Raw genomic sequence first — 22,664 nt, 5'->3', positions numbered from 1 at the left:
CAATCCCAATAAGCATCTTTTGTTCTGGGGTGTTTCTGAAGTCAATGACCTGACCAGATGTTTGGTATGTTGAGTTGAACATAAACCATTGAAGAGAGTTGTTCTGTTCCCTAGATCTAATCCCCACATCCATCTCCACAGTCACTCACAGTCTAACATCCATATTAATTCATTTTATTTGGCAATTCAAAGAAATACACATCTTTGTACATCAAAATAGTTGCAATAAAAATGTTTATAAAATCTGTACTCGGCCATAAAGTTGTTACAGTCCATGTAGCTGAACAAACAGGCAATATGAGGAGAAACATAGTCAGGTTTTTAGAGCACATACAACAGATTAAATTCTGGCAGATTTGAAGGCGTTTTGCTTCTACAGTGATGAAACGATACACTGATTACATTGTTACACAGCCAGAAACATCAGCACAGCTCCACACATTCACAGGAGACTGAGTTTCCATCCAGGGTAGAGCCTGACTGACTGGCTGGCTGGTTGGCTGGCTGCTTGGCTGCCAGCCTAAAACTGACAACTAACTCGAATGGCAGTACAAACCTAGTGAGCATTTAACATCTATTGAGGACAGACACACAGATAAGTTAAGTGCACGGAATGGCAGAGTCTGAGTCTACATGATGTCACGGGACCTCCTGATGGCACAGCACAGCAGCATGCTGAAGATCATCCCAAAGATCTGGACAGAAGAGAAACTACATATCATTAGAGGACAAGAGGAGGGAGAGGACAGAGGAGTGGAGGAGAGGAAGAGGAGGGAGAGGAAGGAGAGGACAGAGGAGTGGAGGAGAGGAGAGGAGAGAGAGGACAGAGGAGTGGAGGAGAGGAAGAGGAGAGAGAAGAAGGAGAGATAGAAAAGAGAGGTGTGAAGGAGAGGAGTGGAGGATGGATAGAAAAGTGAAGAGAGCGAGACAGGAGAGGAGAGAGTTGATTGGCTGTTCTCACCATGAGGACTCCAATTCCGATGCCCACTCCTCCAATGATATGGAGTTTAGAGTTGAACACCTCGTCAATGGCCGCTGGACAACTCTGACAGAACAACACACTGAGATTACACACTACTACAACTCTTTTACCCTGTAATATACACTTCTACCCTGTAATATACACTTCTACCCTGTAATATACACTTCGACCCTATAATATACACTTCTACCCTGTAATATACACTTCTACCCTGTAATATACACTTCTACCCTGTAAAATACACTTCTACCCTGTAATATACACTTCTACCCTGTAAAATACACCTCTACCCTATAATATACACCTCTACCCTATAATATACACTTCTACCCTGTAAAATACACTTCTACCCTGTAATATACACTTCTACCCTGTAAAATACACCTCTACCCTATAATATACACCTCTACCCTATAATATACACTTCTACCCTGTAATATACACTTCTACCCTGTAATATACACTTCTACCCGATAATATACACCTCTACCCTGTAATATACACTTCTACCCTGTAATATACACTTCTACCCTGTAATATACACTTCTACCCGATAATATACACCTCTACCCTGTAATATACACTTCTACCCTGTAATATACACCTCTACCCTATAATATACACTTCTACCCTATAATATACACTTCTACCCTATAATATACACTTCAACCCTATAATATACACTTCTACCCTGTAATATACACCTCTACCCTATAATATACACTTCTACCCTATAATATACACTTCTACCCTATAGTATACACCTCTACCCTGTAATATACACTTCTACCATGTAATATACACTTCTACCCTGTAATATACACCTCTACCCTATAATATACACCTCTACCCTATAATATACACCTCTACCCTATAGTATACACTTCTACCCTGTAATATACACTTCTACCCTATAATATACACTTCTACCCTGTTATATACACTTCTACCCTGTAATATGCACTTCTACCCTATAATATACACTTCTACCCAGTAATATACACTTCTACCCTATAATATACACTTCTACCTGTGATATACACCTCTACCCTGTAATATACACTTCTACCCTATAATATACACTTCTACCCTGTGATATACACCTCTACCCTATAATATACACTTCTACCTGTGATATACACCTCTACCCTGTAATATACACTTCTACCCTATAATATACACTTCTACCCTGTGATATACACCTCTACCCTATAATATAATAGCTCGTCACTCAAATAGTTGTTGCGGCAGGGGTTATGTTTGTTACCGTGGTAATCAGAGCCTCCAGTCCTTCCTTCTTTGGGCAGGTCTCCCTGGCGCTGTCAATTATCGTGCCTGTCAGGCCGCAGCAGTTCAGCTGCCCCAGGGAAACACAGGCAACACCATTTTAGTTCCACTGTACACTTGACAGACAGACAGACCCTGGATTGTTATGTTAGAGTTATGTGTGTCTGTACAGACAGACAGACAGACAGACAGAGACAGACAGACAGACACACTGGACTGTTATGTTGGAGTTGTGTGTGTACTCACTCCAAAGTGTATGAGGCGTAATGTCTCCTTCAGGGCCTCCTGCTTGGTGTTCATGTAGTTATTGTAAGTCTGCTTGTAGAACTCTGTGATGTCTTCCACCACCTAGACAGAGACAGACGGGGGAGACAAGGGACGCCGGAGGGGAGAGACAGACATGGGGTGGGGAGAGACAGAGAGGGAAGGGGGAGACAGACAGGGGGTGGGGAGAGACAGAGAGGGAAGGGGGAGACAGACAGGGGGTGGGGAGAGACAGAGAGGGAAGGGGGAGACAGACAGGGGGTGGGGGGAGACAGACAGGGGGTGGGGAGAGACAGACAGGGGGGAGAGAAGAGAGACAGAGAGGGAAGGGGGAGACAGACAGGGGGTGGGGAGAGACAGAGAGGGAAGGGGGAGACAGACAGGGGGTGGGGAGAGACAGAGAGGGAAGGGGGAGACAGACAGGGGGTGGGGAGAGACAGAGAGGGAAGGGGGAGACAGACAGGGGGTGGGGAGAGACAGACAGGGGGGAGAGAAGAGAGACAGACAGGAGGAGAGGAGAGGAGAGACATGAGAATGGAGAGATGCTAAGGTTTTGTATTGATCTGTAATAGATGGTCTGATGGTCTGTCCACAGTAAGAACAACAAACAGTGAAACAGCCTCTGAGTGTGTTACCGTATCTTTATTGGAGAGCCCCCAGATCCCTGCTGCTACCTCCACCCCAAAGATCAACAACAGGAAGAAGAAGAACTGGAGACAGACAGGGGGCGGGGAGAGAGACAGACAGGGGGGAGAAACCAGGGGGCGGGGAGAGAGACAGACAGGGGGTGGGGAGAGAGACAGATAGGGGGCGGGGAGAGAGACAGACAGGGGGCGGGGAGAGAGACAGACAGGGGGGAGAAACCAGGGGGCGGGGAGAGAGACAGACAGGGGGTGGGAAGAGAGACAGACAGGGGAGAGAGACAGACAGGGGGAGAACAAGAGACAGACAGGGTGTGAGGCCTTGCAATGAAAAGTATGTTATCATTGTATTCTATGATCACCATCATTGATCCTCACCAGTCCGAGCATACAGGGGGATTCCTTAATGGCTCCACAGCAGCCCAGGAACCCAACAACCATCATCAACGCCCCCGCAGCGATCAGAATATACACACCTGTGGACCACACACACCATGCACACACACACACCATGCACACACACCATGAATACACACCACGCACACACACCATACACACACACCATGAATACACACCACGCACACACACCATACACACACACCATGCACACACACACACACACCACACGCACCATGCACACACACCATGAATACACCCCACGCACACGCACCATACACACACACCATGCACACACACCATGCACACACACCATACACACACACACACACCATACACACACACCATGCACACACACCATACACACACACCACACACACACACACACCATACACACACACACCATGCACACACACCATGCACACACACCATGCACACACACCATGCACACACACACCATACACACACACACCATGCACACACATCATGCACACACACACACACACACACCATACACACACACACACACCATACACACACCATGCACACACACCATGCACACACACCATGCACACACACCATACACACACACCATGCACACACACCATACACACACACCATGAATACACACCATGCACACATAGCAGCCCTCTGTAACCCTGGTGACATAGCAGCCCTCTCTAACCCTGGTGATATAGCAGCCCTCTCTAACCATGGTGACATAGCAGCCCTCTGTAACCCTGGTGACATAGCAGCCCTCTGTAACCCTGGTGACATAGCAGCCCTCTGTAACCCTGGTGATATAGCTGCCCTCTGTAACCCTGGTGACATAGCAGCCCTCTGTAACCCTGGTGACATAGCAGCCCTCTGTAACCCTGGTGACATAGCAGCCCTCTGTAACCCTGGTGATATAGCTGCCCTCTGTAACCCTGGTGACATAGCAGCCCTCTCTAACCCTGGTGACATAGCAGCCCTCTGTAACCCAGCTGACATAGCAGCCCTCTGTAACCCTGGTGACATAGCAGCCCTCTGTAACCCTGGTGACATAGCAGCCCTCTGTAACCCTGGTGATATAGCAGCCCTCTGGAGACATGATGATACACCCTCCACCCTATTAGGTCTCACACACTGGACAGCAGTTATATATAGAAAGAAAGAAAAAATGCAGGAAAGCAAGCAAGAAAGAAGGAACATCTTTCTGTGACAGTTCTTCAGAGAAAATGGGAAACAAAAGGACAGAAACAATGCTGTCCCTGACTCTGTCCCTGACCCCTGACTCTGTCCCTGACCCCTGACTCTGTCCCTGACTTTGTCCCTGACCCCTGACTCTGTCCCTGACCCCTGACTCTGTCCCTGACTCTGTCCCTGACCCCTGACTCTGTCCCTGACCCCTGACTCTGTCCCTGACTCTGTCCCTGACCCCTGACTCTGTCCCTGACCCCTGACTCTGTCCCTGACCCCTGACTCTGTCCCTGACTCTGTCCCTGACCCCTGACTCTGTCCCTGACTCTGTCCCTGACCCCTGACTCTGACCCTGACCCCTGACTCTGTCCCTGACCCCTGACTCTGTCTCTGACCCCTTACCCTGTCCCTGACCCCTGTCCCTGACTCTGTCCCTGACCCCTGACTCTGTCCCTGACTCTGTCCCTGACCCCTGACTCTGTCCCTTACCCTGCCCCTGACCCCTGACTCTGTCCCTGACCCCTGACTCTGTCCCTGACTCTGTCCCTGACCCCTGACTCTGTCCCTTACCCTGCCCCTGACCCCTGACTCTGTCCCTGACTCTGTCCCTGACCCCTGACTCTGTCCCTGACCCCTTACCCTGTCCCTGACTCTGACCCCTGACTCTGACCCTGACCCCTGACTCTATCCCTGACCCCTGACTCTGTCTCTGACCCCTTACCCTGTCCCTGACCCCTGTCCCTGACTCTGTCCCTGACCCCTGACTCTGTCCCTGACTCTGTCCCTGACCCCTGACTCTGTCCCTTACCCTGCCCCTGACTCTGTCCCTGACTCTGTCCCTGACCCCTGACTCTGTCCCTGACCCCTTACCCTGTCCCTGACTCTGTCCCTGACTCTGTCCCTGACCCCTGACTCTGTCCCTGACTCTGTCCCTGACCCCTGACTCTGTCCCTGACCCCTTAACCTGTCCCTGACCCCTTACCCTGTCCTTGACTCTGTCCCTGACCCCTGACTCTGTCCCTGACTCTGTCCCTGACCCCTGACTCTGTCCCTGACCCCTTACCCTGTCCCTGACTCTGTCCCTGACCCCTTACCCTGACTCTGTCCCTGACCCCTGACTCTGTCCCCGACCCCTTACCCTGTCCCTGACTCTGTCCCTGACCCCTGACTCTGTCCCTGACCCCTGACTCTGTCCCTGACCCCTGACTCTGTCCCTGACCCCTTACCCTGTCCCTGACTCTGTCCCTGACCCCTGTCCCTGACTCTGTCCCTGACCCCTGACTCTGTCCCCTGTCCCTGACTCTGTCCCCTGACCCCTGACTCTGTCCCTGACCCCTGTCCCTGACTCTGTCCCTGACCCCTGACTCTGTCCCTGACCCCTTACCCTTACCCTGACCCCTGTCCCTGACTCTTCCCAGATCCCTTACCCTGTCCCTGACCCCTTGCCCTGCCCCTGACCCCTGTCCCTGACTCTGTCCCTGACCCCTGACTCTGTCCCTGACCCCTGACTCTGTCCCTGACCCCTTTTCCTGACCCCTGCCCCTTTGTCCCTTTGTCCCTGACCCCTGTCCCTGACCTCTGACCCTGTGTAGAGAATTAAGTGTGTGTGTGTGTGTGTTAGAAACCTATTTGTGGACCTTCGAGTTTCTAACAGACATGATGATACCACTAGCTGAGAGGAGATATTTTATGGTGTAGGGGTTAGGGTGTAGGGGTTATGGTTAGGGGTGAGAAGTTGGATTTAAGGTATAGGGGTTAGGGGTGAGAGCTCAGTCTTACCGGTGAAGAAGACAGAAGGAGAGTCCTCTCCACTGAACAGTCCCTCAGTCCGAGAGTCAAAACGCAGCCACAGCCCTACGGCCAACACTCCTGTTCCTGCCAACTGACACATGCACACCCACACACACATACGTTAGAAACAGTGTAAAGAACAGTTCAGATTTTGGGAATGATACCCAGCAGGCACTTATCCCCGACTATATATATATAGTAATATAATATAATAATATAATAATATAAAGTAATATAATAATATAGTAATATAATATAATAATATAAAGTAATATAATAATATAGTAATATAATATAATAATATAAAGTAATATAATAATATAGTAATATAATATAATAATATAGTAATATAATATAAAGTAATATAATAATATAAAGTAATATAATAATATAGTAATATAATATAATAATATAAAGTAATATAATAATATAGTAATATAATAATATAGTAATATAATAATATAGTAATATAATAATATAGTAATATAATATAATAATATAAAGTAATATAATAATATAGTAATATAATATAATAATATAAAGTAATATAATAATATAGTAATATAATATAATAATATAGTAATATAATAATATAGTAATATAATATAAAGTAATATAATATAATAATATAGTAATATAATAATATAGTAATATAATATAATAATATAAAGTAATATAATAATATAGTAATATAATATAATAATATAAAGTAATATAATAATATAGTAATATAATATAATAATATAAAGTAATATAATAATATAGTAATATAATATAATAATATAAAGTAATATAATAATATAGTAATATAATATAATAATATAAAGTAATATAATAATATAGTAATATAATATAATAATATAAAGTAATATAATAATATAGTAATATAATATAAAGTAATATAATAATATAGTAATATAGTAATATAGTAATATAATATAATAATATAAAGTAATATAATAATATAGTAATATAATAATGTAGTAATATAATATAATAATATAAAGTAATATAATAATATAGTAATATAATATAATAATATAAAGTAATATAATAATATAGTAATATAATATAATAATATAAAGTAATATAATAATATAGTAATATAATATAAAGTAATATAATAATATAGTAATATAGTAATATAGTAATATAATATAATAATATAAAGTAATATAATATAATAATATAAAGTAATATAATAATATAGTAATATAATATAATAATATAAAGTAATATAATAATATAGTAATATAATATAAAGTAATATAATAATATAGTAATATAGTAATATAGTAATATAATATAATAATATAGTAATATAATATAATAATATAAAGTAATATAATAATATAGTAATATAATATAATAATATAAAGTAATATAATAATATAGTAATATAATATAAAGTAATATAATATAAAGTAATATAATAATATAATAGTAATATAATAATATAGTAATATAATAATATAATAGTAATATAATAATATAGTAATATAATAATATAATAGTAATATAATAATATAGACATATAATAGTATAGAAATATAATAATATAATAATATAGACATATAATAGTAATATAATAATATATAAATATAATAATGTAATAGTAATATAATAGTAATATAATAATATAATAATATAGACATATAATAGTAATATAATAATATATAAATATAATAATGTAATAGTAATATAATAGTAATATAATAATATAATAATATAGACATATAATAGTATAGAAATATAATAATATAATAATATAGACATATGATAAAATAATAGTAATATAGTAATATAATAATATAATAGTAATATAATAATATAGTAATATAATAATATAATAGTAATATAATAATATAATAGTAATATAATATAATAATATAATAGTAATATAATATAATAATATAATAGTAATATAATATAATAATATAGTAATATAATATAATAATATAATAGTAATATAATATAATAATATAGTAATATAATAATATAGTAATATAATAATATAATAGTAATATAATATAATAATATAGACATATGATAAAATAATAGTAATATAGTAATATAATAATATAATAGTAATATAATAATATAATAGTAATATAATAATATAATAGTAATATAGTAATATAATATAATAATATAGTAATATAATAATATAGTAATATAATATAATAATATAAAGTAATATAATAATATAGTAATATAATATAATAATATAGTAATATAATAATATAGTAATATAATATAATAATATAAAGTAATATAATAATATAGTAATATAATATAATAATATAAAGTAATATAATAATATAGTAATATAATATAATAATATAAAGTAATATAATAATATAGTAATATAATATAATAATATAAAGTAATATAATAATATAGTAATATAATATAAAGTAATATAATAATATAGTAATATAGTAATATAGTAATATAATATAATAATATAAAGTAATATAATAATATAGTAATATAATAATGTAGTAATATAATATAATAATATAAAGTAATATAATAATATAGTAATATAATATAATAATATAAAGTAATATAATAATATAGTAATATAATATAATAATATAAAGTAATATAATAATATAGTAATATAATATAAAGTAATATAATAATATAGTAATATAGTAATATAGTAATATAATATAATAATATAAAGTAATATAATATAATAATATAAAGTAATATAATAATATAGTAATATAATATAATAATATAAAGTAATATAATAATATAGTAATATAATATAAAGTAATATAATAATATAGTAATATAGTAATATAGTAATATAATATAATAATATAGTAATATAATATAATAATATAAAGTAATATAATAATATAGTAATATAATATAATAATATAAAGTAATATAATAATATAGTAATATAATATAAAGTAATATAATATAAAGTAATATAATAATATAATAGTAATATAATAATATAGTAATATAATAATATAATAGTAATATAATAATATAGTAATATAATAATATAATAGTAATATAATAATATAGACATATAATAGTATAGAAATATAATAATATAATAATATAGACATATAATAGTAATATAATAATATATAAATATAATAATGTAATAGTAATATAATAGTAATATAATAATATAATAATATAGACATATAATAGTATAGAAATATAATAATATAATAATATAGACATATGATAAAATAATAGTAATATAGTAATATAATAATATAATAGTAATATAATAATATAATAGTAATATAATAATATAATAGTAATATAATATAATAATATAATAGTAATATAATATAATAATATAATAGTAATATAATATAATAATATAGTAATATAATATAATAATATAATAGTAATATAATATAATAATATAGTAATATAATAATATAGTAATATAATAATATAATAGTAATATAATATAATAATATAGACATATGATAAAATAATAGTAATATAGTAATATAATAATATAATAGTAATATAATAATATAATAGTAATATAATAATATAATAGTAATATAGTAATATAATAATATAATAGTAATATAATAATATAATAGTAATATAATAATATAATAGTAATATAATAATATATAGGCTAATATATAGGCTCCTACTGGAGCCTTATGGAAGGTTATGGCAGATAAATGGGGATATTCTGGACCCTCTATGGCATAGAGAGGGTGCTTTTAGTGAAACAGTCAAAGCTGTAGGGGCTTGAGGCCTCTCATTCAGAGAGCAGGTAACTATGCCTCTGCCCGTCTCCTTTTTTGAGGAGAAGTGTAATATAACCTGCATTGCTTGCTGTTTGGGGTTTTAGGCTGGGTTTCTGTACAGCACTTTGAGATATCAGCTGATGTACGAAGGGCTTTAATATAAATCAATTTGATTTGAAGTGTCAACATCAATTTCTCTTCTCTGACCGCTGTCCTGTCAATCTGTTGGGCAGGGACCTCCTGTGTAAACTGGGCATCAACATAACATGTGGCCGAACCGGTTTAACCGTTATTCATGAGGAAGAGGAGGAAGAGGTGGAGCAATTGATGTTAATGTCTGAGTTTTGTAACTGGTATTATGCATGGGATGTTGATGATGAGGTGCCCAATATTGCTCATGTTTTCTCAATGGCCAAAACCCATTAGGGCCACGAGGGCAGTTTCATGTCTGAAGCAGGGTTACATTGCACCTCCCATTTTTCACCATTGACAAGAGATCTCCATTATGAGAAACAATGGCTGTGTGCTACATCACAGGATGAGTCAGTGCAGTGTGAGGGTTTATACTGTAGCAGTGATTTCTGTGATTTAGGGGTTAATCTAACCCCTGCACAAAAAGACCTCTACCTGTTTGAGGATAATTCACCACGTGTCCCTGTCAAAATCAGATAGAGTAGAATAGCCGGATACTGGAATTTTGATTAAATGCTTGGTTGATACTATAGACTGGGAGATGTGGGGGAGCAATTGAGAGGGGTCCCTTTCTACCAGGCGCCCATTTAGACCCTGATGGGTCAACATATTAACCCAGCACACTGACAAGTTGTTACCCACTCAGTTGGGAAACACCAACTGAGAGGGGTGTGCATGGTGTTGATCAGGTTTATTTTTCTACAAATATCATGTTGGTGAGTGAAGACTCACCCCTCCTGAGAGGGGTCCCTGAATGCCTATGGGCAAGGGACAAATATGATTTTGGTAGAATGAAGGGAGCTGAGCCAATGGTAGTCACTCCTAAAGATACCAGGCATCCATCTAGAGCACAGTATCCACTCAGTAGGGAGGCAATAGCAGGTATTACACCTGTTCATACATCCTTGTTAGCTAATGGTGCTTTAATTCCCTGTCCAGAATCACCCTGTAACACCCCTATCTGGGGCGGCAGGGTAGCCTAGTGGTTAGAGCGTTGGACTAGTAACCAGCAGGTAGCCTAGTGGTTAGAGCGTTGGACTAGTAACCAGCAGGTAGCCTGGTGGTTAGAGCGTTGGACTAGTAACCAGCAGGGTAGCCTAGTGGTTAGAGCGTTGGTCTAGTAACCAGCAGGGTAGCCTAGTGGTTAGAGCGTTGGACTAGTAACCAGCAGGTAGCCTAGTGGTTAGAGTGTTGGACTAGTAACCAGCAGGGTAGCCTAGTGGTTAGAGTGTTGGACTAGTAACCAGCAGGGTTGCCTAGTGGTTAGAGCGTTGGACTAGTAACCAGCAGGGTAGCCTAGTGGTTAGAGCGTTGGACTAGTAACCAGCAGGGTAGCCTAGTGGTTAGAGCGTTGGACTAGTAACCAGCAGGTAGCCTAGTGGTTAGAGCGTTGGACTAGTAACCAGCAGGTATTCTAGTGGTTAGAGCGTTGGACTAGTAACCAGCAGGGTCGCCTAGTGGTTAGAGTGTTGGACTAGTAACCAGCAGGGTCGCCTAGTGGTTAGAGCGTTGGACTAGTAACCAGCAGGGTAGCCTAGTGGTTAGAGTGTTGGACTAGTAACCAGCAGGGTTGCCTAGTGGTTAGAGCGTTGGACTAGTAACCAGCAGGGTAGCCTAGTGGTTAGAGCGTTGGACTAGTAACCAGCAGGGTAGCCTAGTGGTTAGAGCGTTGGACTAGTAACCAGCAGGTAGCCTAGTGGTTAGAGCGTTGGACTAGTAACCAGCAGGTATTCTAGTGGTTAGAGTGTTGGACTAGTAACCAGCAGGGTCGCCTAGTGGTTAGAGAGTTGGACTAGTAACCAGCAGGGTAGCCTAGTGGTTAGAGCGTTGGACTAGTAACCAGCAGGTAGACTAGTGGTTTGAGCGTTGGACTAGTAACCAGCAGGTAGACTAGTGGTTAGAGCGTTGGACTAGTAACCAGCAGGTAGACTAGTGGTTAGAGCGTTGGACTAGTAACCAGCAGGTAGCCTAGTGGTTAGAGTGTTGGACTAGTAACCAGCAGGGTAGCCTAGTGGTTAGAGTGTTGGACTAGTAACCAGCAGGGTCGCCTAGTGGTTAGAGCGTTGGACTAGTAACCAGCAGGGTCGCCTAGTGGTTAGAGCGTTGGACTAGTAACCAGCAGGGTAGCCTAGTGGTTAGAGCGTTGGACTAGTAACCAGCAGGTAGACTAGTGGTTAGAGCGTTGGACTAGTAACCAGCAGGTAGACTAGTGGTTAGAGCGTTGGACTAGTAAGCGTTGGACTAGCCTTAGTGCAAAATCTGTAGGGTTTTATACCCCCTGAGGACAGCACTCTGATTCAGTATGTGGATGAATCAGCACTCTGATTCAGTATGTGGATGAATCAGCACTCTGATTCAGTATGTGGATGAATCAGCACTCTGATTCAGTATGTGGATGAATCAGCATTCTGGTTCAGTATGTGGATGATTTGTTGTTGTGCTCCAGCTCAATGGAATCTTGTGAAACTGATACTGCGGCTCTGTTGATATTTCTGTCCACAAAGTTTCAAAGAAGAAGTTACAGTTGGTTTCACAGACAGTGAAGTATCTGGGTCATGACAGCACTCCCCGTGGCAGGCAGCTGGGCACAGAGAGGATACAGGCTATTCTCTCCGTCCCACAGCCGGTTACTCAACAACACATGATGTCATTGACTGGTATGGCAGGGTATTGTAGGGCGTGGTTACCTGACTATGCTGAGGTGGTGCAGCCGCTTACTGACCTTATTTATTATGGCCACAAAATGGCTGTGAGGGACAAAATGAAGTGGACACCAGAGGGACTGACTGCTCTGACCAGACTGGAACAACTCATGACTACTTCTCCCTGTGTGGGGCTCCCTGACCAGTCTAAACCTTTTAACTGCTTTGTTTGTGAGAAAAAATGTTTTTATGTAATCTGTTTTAACACAGGATCATGGAGGAAAGCAGCGCCCAGTTGGGTATTATTCCAAACAGCTGGACAGTGTGGCCAGAGGTCTGGTTTGTTGTTTGAGAGCTGTGGCTGCAGCTACTGCATCTGTGATGGCTTGTGCAGACATTGTTGTCATGTGTGAACTCACTGTACACGTGCCTCATGCAGTTCATGCTCTTATTTCACAGGCAAAGACGGCCCATCTAACACCAGCTCCACTCCTCCATTATCAGAATGACGGCCCATCTAACACCAGCTCCACTACTTCATTATCAGAATGACGGCCCATCTAACACCAGCTCCATTATCAGAATGACGGCCCATCTAATACCAGCTCCACTACTTCATTATCAGAATGACGGCCCATCTAACACCAGCTCCACTCCTCCATTATCAGAATGACGGCCCATCTAACACCAGCTCCACTACTTCATTATCAGAATGACGGCCCATCTAACACCAGCTCCACTCCTCCATTATCAGAATGACGGCCCATCTAACACCAGCTCCACTACTTCATTATCAGAATGACGGCCCATCTAACACCAGCTCCACTCCTCCATTATCAGAATGACGGCCCATCTAACACCAGCTCCACTCCTCCATTATCAGAATGACGGCCCATCTAACACCAGCTCCACTACTTCATTATCAGAATGACGGCCCATCTAACACCAGCTCCACTCCTCCATTATCAGAATGACGGCCCATCTAACACCAGCTCCACTCCTCCATTATCAGAAAGACGGCCCATCTAACACCAGCTCCACTACTTCATTATCAGAATGACGGCCCATCTAATACCAGCTCCACTACTCCATTATCAGAATGACGGCCCATCTAACACCAGCTCCACTCCTCCATTGTCAGAATGACGGCCCATCTAACACCAGCTACATTATCAGAATGATAGCCCATCTAACACCAGCTCCATTGTCAGAATGACGGCCCATCTAACACCAGCTACATTATCAGAATGATGGCCCATCTAACACCAGCTCCACTCCTCCATTATCAGAATGACGGCCCATCTAACACCAGCTCCACTACTTCATTATCAGAATGACGGCCCATCAAACACCAGCTCCACTCCTCCATTGTCAGAATGACGGCCCATCAAACACCAGCTCAATTATCAGAATGACGGCCCATCAAACACCAGCTCCACTCCTCCATTATCAGAATGACGGCCCATCTAACACCAGCTACATTATCAGAATGACGGCCCATCTAACACCAGCTCCACTACTCCATTATCAGAATGACGGCCCATCTAACACCAGCTCCACTCCTCCATTATCAGAATGACGGCCCATCTAACACCAGCTCCATTATCAGAATGACGGCCCATCTAACACCAGCTCCATTATCAGAATGATAGCCCATCTAACACCAGCTCCATTGTCAGAATGACGGCCCATCTAACACCAGCTCCACTCCTCCATTATCAGAATGACGGCCCATCTAACACCAGCTCCATTATCAGAATGACGGCCCATCTAACACCAGCTCCATTATCAGAATGATAGCCCATCTAACACCAGCTCCATTATCAGAATGATAGCCCATCTAACACCAGCTCCATTGTCAGAATGACGGCCCATCTAACACCAGCTACATTATCAGAATGATGGCCCATCTAACACCAGCTCCACTCCTCCATTATCAGAATGACGGCCCATCTAACACCAGGTCCACTCCTCCATTATCAGAATGACGGCCCATCTAACACCAGCTCCACTCCTCCATGATCAGAAAGACGGCCCATCTAACACCAGCTCCACTCCTCCATTATCAGAATGACGGCCCATCTAACACCAGGTCCACTCCTCCATTATCAGAATGACGGCCCATCTAACACCAGCTCCACTCCTCCATGATCAGAATGACGGCCCATCTAACACCAGCTCCACTCCTCCATTATCAGAATGACGGCCCATGTAACACCAGCTCCATTATCAGAATGACGGCCCATCTAACACCAGCTCCACTCCTCCATTATCAGAATGACGGCCCATCTAACACCAGCTCTACTGCTGTATTATCAGAATGTTCTTCTTACAATGTCTCATGTGACCCTGAATAGGTGCACTGAGGACGATGGAGAGCCGCACGACTGTGCTGCCCTGGTGGAGCTTGTCTCTAAACCAAAGTTGGATTTAACTGATGTCCCTTTGCTAAACACACATGTGGAACTGTTTGTAGATGGCTGAGAAAGGAGAACCATTGGTTGCGTATGCGGTTACTACTGTCTCAACCACACTGGAAAGTGCTAAATTACCCTCCCACCTTTCTGCCCAAGCAGCAGCACTCTTTGCACTCACTAGAGCTGGCATATTAGCTAAAGGCCAGTCTGCTATCATCTATACAGATAGCAGATATGTCTTTGGTTTGGTACATGATTTGGTACTCTGTGGAAACAGCGTTGCTTCCTGACCTCCTCCTCTGGTAAGACAATCTCTCATTCAAAACTTGTTTATACTAGATGCTATTTGGCTCCCTTCTGAAGTTGCTATTTGTAAGTGCATCGCTCATGCTAACTCTTCCGACCCTGTCTCCAAAGGTAACGCTATGGCTGACTTGGCAGCTAAGGCAGCAGCTGTCTCCGTGGAGGCCCCTGTGTTACAGATGGTTTAACTTCCTGATCATAACGGCAGGGTAGCCTAGTGGTTAGAGCGGTTGGACTAGTAACCGGAAAGCTGCAAGTTCAAACCCTGACAAGTTCAAAAGCTGACAAGGTACAAATCTGTCGTTCTGCCCCTGAATAGGCAGTTAACCCACTGTTCCCAGGCCGTCATTGAAAATAAGAATTTGTTCTTAACTGACTTGCCTGGTTAAATAAAGGTAAAATAAAAAAATTAAAAAATAACCTCTTCTCTCTCACTGATATCTCTGACTTGCAATCATCTGTGGTTCCTGTTGAGTTGAGGAAGTGGAAACGACTATGTACATACTGTATGACCAGGTGCAGAAACTCTGGCTGGGCCCGGCTGGGCTACCAGTCTTACCACGTTCATGTTTCCCCTACTTAGCTAAGTTGTCACATGGAAGGGATCATGTGTCAAAGGGGGGAGTTGTGATTTTGTAAATATATTTTGGTTTGTACCTTGGTTTTCTGTGTTTGCTGAACAATTTTGTGCAAAATATGTGATTTGTATGACTAACAACATGGGAAGAGGAAGTCCCATGCCACTGTCGACTCATCTGACCCCTCAAGGACCATTTGAACAAATAATGATGGATTTTATTGAACTCTCTCCTTGTCAGGGTTACAAATATTGTCTGGTGATAGTGGATGCCTTCTCCAAGTGGGTAGAGGCTTTCCCATGTCGACATCCCACTGCTATGGCAGTGGCCAAGAATCATCCCAAGGTGGGGGTTACCATCTAAATTAACCAGCGACAATGGCTCCCACTTTGTAAACCTGGTGATACAGAACTTGTCTGAGATTCTGCAGATAGACCTCAGGACCCATTGTAGCTAGCTATAAGCCGCAATCTGGCAGTTTAAATGAACGCCCTAATTAGACCCTAAAATCTAGACCCTAAGAATGTGAAGCTTATTGCAGAGACAGGGCTTTCCTGGGTCACTGTGATGCCCCTGGCTCTGATGTACATGTGAGGGCTGTTGGGGATTAATCAGAATTAGTTGGGTAACATAGATAAGATGTTTTATTTGCATTATATGCTCGTGAGTTACTTCTCATCAGAATGTATCTTGTTGTACTATAGTGGTGGCCATTTGCAGTTATCTGTTCTCTGTCCTGGGTTCAGTTACTTGGGCCGCAGAGAGGGGAGAGGTCAAGCTTGTCGTCATGTGTAAACGTATATTTTAAACCATGTGAAGGGATGATTGATGGGGAACCAATTATCTCTTGGCTCCACAATGTATGTGTGCCAGCCACTCCCTATGTTTCCCATCAGGGAGAGGAGGATGGCAGTGTCTGGAACCATTCTATGTTCCCTCTCTCAACCTAGAGGCTCACTTTCCTCTCCGTGAGCTTGTCCAGAATTGGTTGTATTTGGGATGGGAGTGTCTAAAATGACAATTGATATATATCATTGGGTGGGGGTAATGTCTTGGTACCATTTTGTACCAAGAACGAGATAAGAGCTTTGTTTAGGAGACCAAACTGAACGATAATTTATAGCCAATGCTGTCTGGCTAGTGGATATTCCTCTCTGAAGTAAAGTCTTTCTTTGTGTAAGTTCCTAAGACCTGTGGTTTGTCATGTCGTCTAGGGGGGGTGGATCTTTGCTATAAAAGATCCCAGTTGCCATTATGTTGAGGACTCTCAACTTTTCATTAGAGATACTGAACTGTTGAAAGTCAAAATGCTTTGCAAAAGCTGAATTATTATTAAAGGTGAAGATTAAGCATAACTCTGACTGGTGTGTGATTTGCTCTCTCATCATTTGGTAATTAAGGAAATATCCACGACAGGGCGGCCCCACAGAAGCACTGGATTGGCTCCTCATGAGGTTCTGACAGGTAGACCAATGAGGATGATCAATTCCCCCTTCCCACAGAACAAGTTGACACTTATGGGCTGTGACAATGAAGTTATTGTACTGCTCTAAACAATGTTCTGAAGGCAATTTTCCCCAGAGTGAAAGCGGCTCTACCCCAGCCACTGGTGGGGATCCTGCACAAACTGCAACCAGGTGACTGGCTAGTGGTGAAATACATGAGACCAAAGCATTGGAACCAGCAGAGGTGGACTGGACCATACCAGGTGATGCTGATTACTCCCAGTGCTCTTCGTGTAGCTGAGAGGTCTACTTGGATCCACGCCATGACCGTTCAGTCCCATGGCGAGACAACCACTCCAGCTCGAGCCAACGGCAGACTCAGGACAGGAGTCCAGCAAACAATAACCGCTCCAGTACCGGAAGAAGCAGAAGGTCAATGCATCCACTGGATGAGCATCACAGTAGGAATCCCGAGGGAAACACTTGGTGGTCACTGCTTAACTATACAGTAAAGACTGAACCGATGTTAGGAAATACCTCCTGTTATGTATGTAGCTTGTTTCCACATTCAGCGATCTCCCCATTCTTACAGTATTCAGTAGAGGTCAGCATTAATGACACTCTATGTGCACTAGAAGGGCTCTTATCCAATGAGAACACAGGGGGTCAACCCTCACTAGGTAGAACACTGAGGGATAAATGCATTAATGACACTCTATGTGCACTAGAAGGGCTCTTATCCCATGAGAACACAGGGGGTCAACCCTCACTAGGTAGAACACTGAGGGATAAATACAAAATAACAACGATTTACGAGTGGGATTTTATTGTTCACATTGGTGCAGTAGAATCATCTTAGAACCTAGATACCAGAACCTATTCAAATCCAACCCCGGCAAACCCCATTCAGAACCTGTCCTGATCCAACCCCGGCGAACCCCATTCAGAACCTGTCCTGATCCAACCCCGGCGAACCCCATTCAGAACCTGTCCTGATCCAACCACCGGCGAACCCCATTCAGAACCTGTCCTGATCCAACCCCGGCGAACCCCATTCAGAACCTGTCCTGATCCAACCCCGGCGAACCCCATTCAGAACCTGTCCTGATCCAACCCCGGCGAACCCCATTCAGAACCTGTCCTGATCCAACCCCGGCGAACCCCATTCAGAACCTGTCCTGATCCAACCCCGGCGAACCCCATTCAGAACCTGTCCTGATCCAACCCCGGCGAACCCCATTCAGAACCTGTCCTGATCCAACCCCGACGAACCCCATTCACCTGTCCTGATCCAACCCCACTCTTTGCATTGACAGCCCAATTTGTCTGAATCATGCTTTCCACCCTGCATTGGATGATGTGGTGTTTTCACAGTGGAGGGAGAAGGGGCTCACAACAATTGGTAATCTATACATAGATGGCCAGTTAGCTTCATTTCAACAATTACAGGGAAAGTTCAACATGCCAACAACACATTATTTCAGATACCTCCAAATCAGGAATTTCTTAAGGACACAAATCTCACAGTATGGCATTAAGCCAAATAGTCCTACATTAGATAGCTTGATCCTTATCGAACCCCATTCAAAAGGGTCGGTCTCTAGACTGTATGATGTGCTACAGGCCCCCATAGAGGTATCCACAGACACTATTAAAAGGGTCGGTCTCTAGACTGTATGATGTGCTATAGGCCCTCATAGAGGTATCCACAGACACTATTAAAAGGGTCGGTCTCTAGACTGTATGATGTGCTATAGGCCCTCATAGAGGTATCCACAGACACTATTAAAAGGGTCGGTCTCTAGACTGTATGATGTGCTACAGGCCCACATAGAGGTATCCACAGACACTATTAAAAGGGTCGGTCTCTAGACTGTATGATGTGCTACAGGCCCTCATAGAGGTATCCACAGACACTATTAAAAGGGTCGGTCTCTAGACTGTATGATGTGCTACAGGCCCTCATAGAGGTATCCACAGACACTATAAAAAGGGTCGGTCTCTAGACTGTATGATGTGCTACAGGCCCTCATAGAGGTATCCACAGACACTATTAAAAGGGTCGGTCTCTAGACTGTATGATGTGCTACAGACCCCCATAGAGGTATCCACAGACACTATTAAAAGGGTCGGTCTCTAGACTGTATGATGTGCTATAGGCCCTCATAGAGGTATCCACAGACACTATTAAAAGGGTCGGTCTCTAGACTGTATGATGTGCTATAGGCCCTCATAGAGGTATCCACAGACACTATTAAAAGGGTCGGTCTCTAGACTGTATGATGTGCTACAGGCCCTCATAGAGGTATCCACAGACACTATTAAAAGGGTCGGTCTCTAGACTGTATGATGTGCTATAGGCCCTCATAGAGGTATCCACAGACACTATTAAAAGGGTCGGTCTCTAGACTGTATGATGTGCTACAGGCCCTCATAGAGGTATCCACAGACACCATTAAAAGGGTCGGTCTCTAGACTATATGATGTGCTATAGGCCCTCATAGAGGTATCCACAAACACTATTAAAAGGGTCGGTCTCTAGACTGTATGATGTGCTATAGGCCCTCATAGAGGTATCCACAGACACTATTAAAAGGGTCGGTCTCTAGACTGTATGATGTGCTACAGGCCCTCATAGAGGTATCCACAGACACTATTAAAAGGGTCGGTCTCTAGACTGTATGATGTGCTATAGGCCCCCATAGAGGTATCCACAGACACTATTAAAAGGGTCGGTCTCTAGACTATATGATGTGCTATACGCCCCCATAGAGGTATCCACAGACACTATTAAAAGGGTTGGTCTCTAGACTGTATGATGTGCTACAGGCCCCCATAGAGGTATCCACAGACACTATTAAAAGGGTCGGTCTCTAGACTGTATGATGTGCTACAGGCCCCCATAGAGGTATCCACAGACACTATTAAAAAGGTCGGTCTCTAGACTATATGATGTGCTACAGGCCCCCATAGAGGTATCCATAGACACTATTAAAAGGGTCGGTCTCTAGACTGTATGATGTGCTATAGGCCCCCATAGAGGTATCCATAGACACTATTAAAAGGGTCGGTCTCTAGACTATATGATGTGCTATAGGCCCTCATAGAGGTATCCACAGACACTATTAAAAGGGTCGGTCTCTAGACTGTATGATGTGCTATAGGCCCTCATAGAGGTATCCACAAACACTATTAAAAGGGTCGGTCTCTAGACTGTATGATGTGCTATAGGCCCTCATAGAGGTATCCACAGACACTATTAAAAGGGTCGGTCTCTAGACTGTATGATGTGCTACAGGCCCCCATAGAGGTATCCACAGACACTATTAAAAGGGTCGGTCTCTAGACTGTATGATGTGCTACAGACCCACATAGAGGTATCCACAGACACTATTAAAAGGGTCGGTCTCTAGACTGTATGATGTGCTACAGGCCCTCATAGAGGTATCCACAGACACTATTAAAAGGGCTTGGGAACAAGAACTTGGTTCAGAAATCTCAGATGATGACTGGGTAGAAGCTCTCAGATGAGGACTGGGTAGAAGCTCTCAGATGAGGACTGGGTAGAAGCTCTCAGATGAGGACTGAGTAGAAGCTCTCAGATGAGGACTGAGTCGAAGCTCTGAGATGAGGACTGGGTAGAAGCTCTCAGATGAGGACTGGATAGAAGCTCTCAGATGAGGACTGGGTAGAAGCTCTCAGATGAGGACTGGGTAGAAGCTCTCAGATGAGGACTGAGTAGAAGCTCTGAGATGAGGACTGGGTAGAAGCTCTCAGATGAGGACTGGATAGAAGCTCTCAGATGAGGACTGGGTAGAAGCTCTCAGATGAGGACTGGGTAGAAGCTCTCAGATGAGGACTGGGTAGAAGCTCTGAGATGAGGACTGAGTAGAAGCTCTCAGATGAGGACTGGGTAGAAGCTCTCAGATGAGGAATGGGTAGAAGCTCTCAGATGAGGACTGGGTAGAAGCTCTCAGATGAGGACTGGGTAGAAGCTCTCAGATGAGGACTGGGTAGAAGCTCTGAGATGAGGACTGAGTAGAAGCTCTCAGATGAGGACTGGGTAGAAGCTCTCAGATGAGGAATGGGTAGAAGCTCTCAGATGAGGACTGGGTAGAAGCTCTGAGATGAGGACTGAGTAGAAGCTCTCAGATGAGGACTGGGTAGAAGCTCTCAGATGAGGACTGGGTAGAAGCTCTCAGATGAGGACTGGGTAGAAGCTCTCAGGAATATAAACCACAGTTCAGTGAATGCCAGACTCAGCCATGTACAGTTTAAGGTGATACACAGGTTACGTTACTCAAAAGTAAAACTGCATGAAATATTCCTGGACACCTCACCACTGTGTGAGAGGTGCAAGCAGGATGAGGGGACGTTGACCCACTTATTTTGGACATGTCCTAAGTTACAGGCTTAATGGGCTCTCATTTTTGATGACTTATCTAAAGCCTTTGATAGAGTTCTAGCCCCAGACCCATTGACCGCTCTGTTTGGTACAGGTGATGGGAATAACCACGAAGGGAAGGCTGTCTCTCTTTGTACTCTATTAGCCAAGAGGCTCATATTGCAATTTTGGAAATTGGAGACTGTACCTACCTTTGAAATGTGGTTACGGGATTTAGGAAATGTAATACATATGGAAAGATACGATACAATACCTCCAATAGAAGTCTGTTTTACAAAATATGTCAGCCGATACTGGATAAATGGTCGAGTCCCGCTTCATAACTGGGTTGACGATCTGCTGCTACTCTGTGCTGTACTCCACTCAATATTTATTTTGGGTTTAACT

General features: G+C 41.8%; 1 protein-coding gene across 2 annotated transcripts in view; it reads right to left on the bottom strand.

Annotated features, from left to right (window-relative positions):
* Nucleotides 1-153: 153 nt before the first annotated feature.
* The window catches only part of LOC118936628 (CD9 antigen-like), a 36,152-nt gene continuing 13,641 nt past the window's right edge, over nucleotides 154-22,664 (bottom strand). For both annotated transcript variants that reach the window (XM_036972623.1, XM_036972624.1), the window contains exons 2-8: nucleotides 6,532-6,634; nucleotides 3,553-3,650; nucleotides 3,169-3,243; nucleotides 2,516-2,617; nucleotides 2,250-2,339; nucleotides 962-1,045; nucleotides 154-695 (exon numbers count right to left, since the gene is read on the bottom strand). In XM_036972623.1, coding sequence (XP_036828518.1) covers nucleotides 630-695; nucleotides 962-1,045; nucleotides 2,250-2,339; nucleotides 2,516-2,617; nucleotides 3,169-3,243; nucleotides 3,553-3,650; nucleotides 6,532-6,634 — 618 coding nt within the window. In that variant the 3' untranslated portion in view covers nucleotides 154-629. The remainder of the gene's footprint in view (nucleotides 696-961; nucleotides 1,046-2,249; nucleotides 2,340-2,515; nucleotides 2,618-3,168; nucleotides 3,244-3,552; nucleotides 3,651-6,531; nucleotides 6,635-22,664) is intronic.

This window comes from Oncorhynchus mykiss, unplaced genomic scaffold (assembly GCF_013265735.2).
Source record: "Oncorhynchus mykiss isolate Arlee unplaced genomic scaffold, USDA_OmykA_1.1 un_scaffold_188, whole genome shotgun sequence".
NCBI lineage: Eukaryota > Metazoa > Chordata > Actinopteri > Salmoniformes > Salmonidae > Oncorhynchus > Oncorhynchus mykiss.
Note: the sequence above shows the minus strand (reverse complement) of the source record. Positions and strands in the feature narration are given on the sequence as shown.